The 1,413-nt window shown below is 56.3% G+C and overlaps 1 protein-coding gene across 1 annotated transcript; it reads right to left on the bottom strand.

The window, feature by feature from the left end:
• Positions 1-779: 779 nt before the first annotated feature.
• LOC107193207 lies at positions 780-1,148 on the bottom strand (the record flags this gene model as incomplete). The annotated part of the gene is made up of 1 exon (XM_015582610.1): positions 780-1,148. A coding segment is annotated over one exon (369 nt), but the record flags the coding sequence as incomplete, so codon positions are not given.
• Between the last annotated feature and the right edge of the window lie 265 nt (positions 1,149-1,413).

Raw genomic sequence — 1,413 nt, 5'->3', positions numbered from 1 at the left:
CTGAAAATCTCCCACCCTATCATTGCCTGAAGATATTTGGGATCTATTGGGGGGGGGGGGGGGGGGGGGGGGGTTTGTGAGGCCGTGATTCGCCGAAGGCACTGAAAGTCCGGTGACCTTGTCGATTAGTCGGCGCTCCTGAACGTCGGGCAAGAGGCCGAATCGCGCTAGGAAGTCCGCACCGATAATCGGACGCTCAATGTCTGCAATGATAAACGTCCATGGGAATGCCCGGCGTAACCTTAAATCTACGCTTATCACTATTTGTCCATACGTACTGATGAACGACCCGTTTGCCGCCGTTAGCAGAAAAGTTGACTTCGACCGCGAACCACTCACTAACCGTCGCGGGTACACGCTTACCTCAGCCCCGGTGTCGACCAGGTACTGGGTTTTTGTTGTCGCGTCGGTCACGAAGAGGCGACGTATTTGTTGACCAGGGCCGCTTGTCGCCATCAGCGGCTCTGTTTGCCGTTTCCCGGTATGTAAGAGCACGGCTGGGTTCATTTGCTGGCCTTGTCGTTGAAACGCCAGTGGTACCAGCAGACGCCTTTCGGGCGCTCCTGTGACCGCGCTCTGGATTGCCTACGATACCGACCGCCGGATGAACTTCGCTGCCTGTGGCGCCCTCTGCCCTCCAACTTGGTCGTCACCAATGCCGCGATCTGCTCTACGAGGGCGTTGATGTCGCCGATCGCTGCTACGTTGTTTGCCGACGCCGTTGGGTGGACCTGCGCCGGCGCGACCTCGCCGATCCTGTCCGCCAAAACCGCCACCTTTTATAGCTCGACGCCGTCTTGTGTGGCCAGCACCGACTGCATGAAAACCGGCAACCTGCTCGGCCAAAGGGTCCGGATGAAATCTTCCGGCACATCGTTGCCCGCGAGGCTCCTCGTGTGCCGCAAGAATTGCGACGGCGTCCTGTCTCCTCGTTCCTCGTGTTCGAGGAGTTGCTTGATCTTCCTTTGCTTGGAAGTGGACAGCCGCGCGACCAGCTCGTCCTTAAGCCTCGTGTACTTGTTCTCCGCTGGCGGGGTCAGCAGGATGTCTTCCACCTCTTGCGCGGATTTGGCGTCGAGTTGCGCCACAACGTGGTGGAACTTCGTGTCCTCTTGCGTTATCCCGCGCAAAACGAACTGGGCGTCCAACTGCGAAAACCATAACGCTGGTTTTTCCGGCTAAAATTTTGCTACGTGCACGGCTACGGCCCAATTTTGCGCGTTCGCTTCCATTCCGATCACGTCGGGATCACCAAGTCTAGCGGGGATGCGAGGGAACTAGGGAGAATGATTGCACACGTGGTTGGCGTTATGACTCTCTGTATTCTCCGACACGACTGCGTCTCTGTTACGACGCCGAGAGTGCCTCGGGTTAATATCCTTTTTTTTTTTTTTTTTTTTTTTTTTTTTTTTT

Source organism: Dufourea novaeangliae, unplaced genomic scaffold, assembly GCF_001272555.1.
Source record: "Dufourea novaeangliae isolate 0120121106 unplaced genomic scaffold, ASM127255v1 scaffold767, whole genome shotgun sequence".
Lineage (NCBI taxonomy): Eukaryota > Metazoa > Arthropoda > Insecta > Hymenoptera > Halictidae > Dufourea > Dufourea novaeangliae.
Note: the sequence above shows the minus strand (reverse complement) of the source record. Positions and strands in the feature narration are given on the sequence as shown.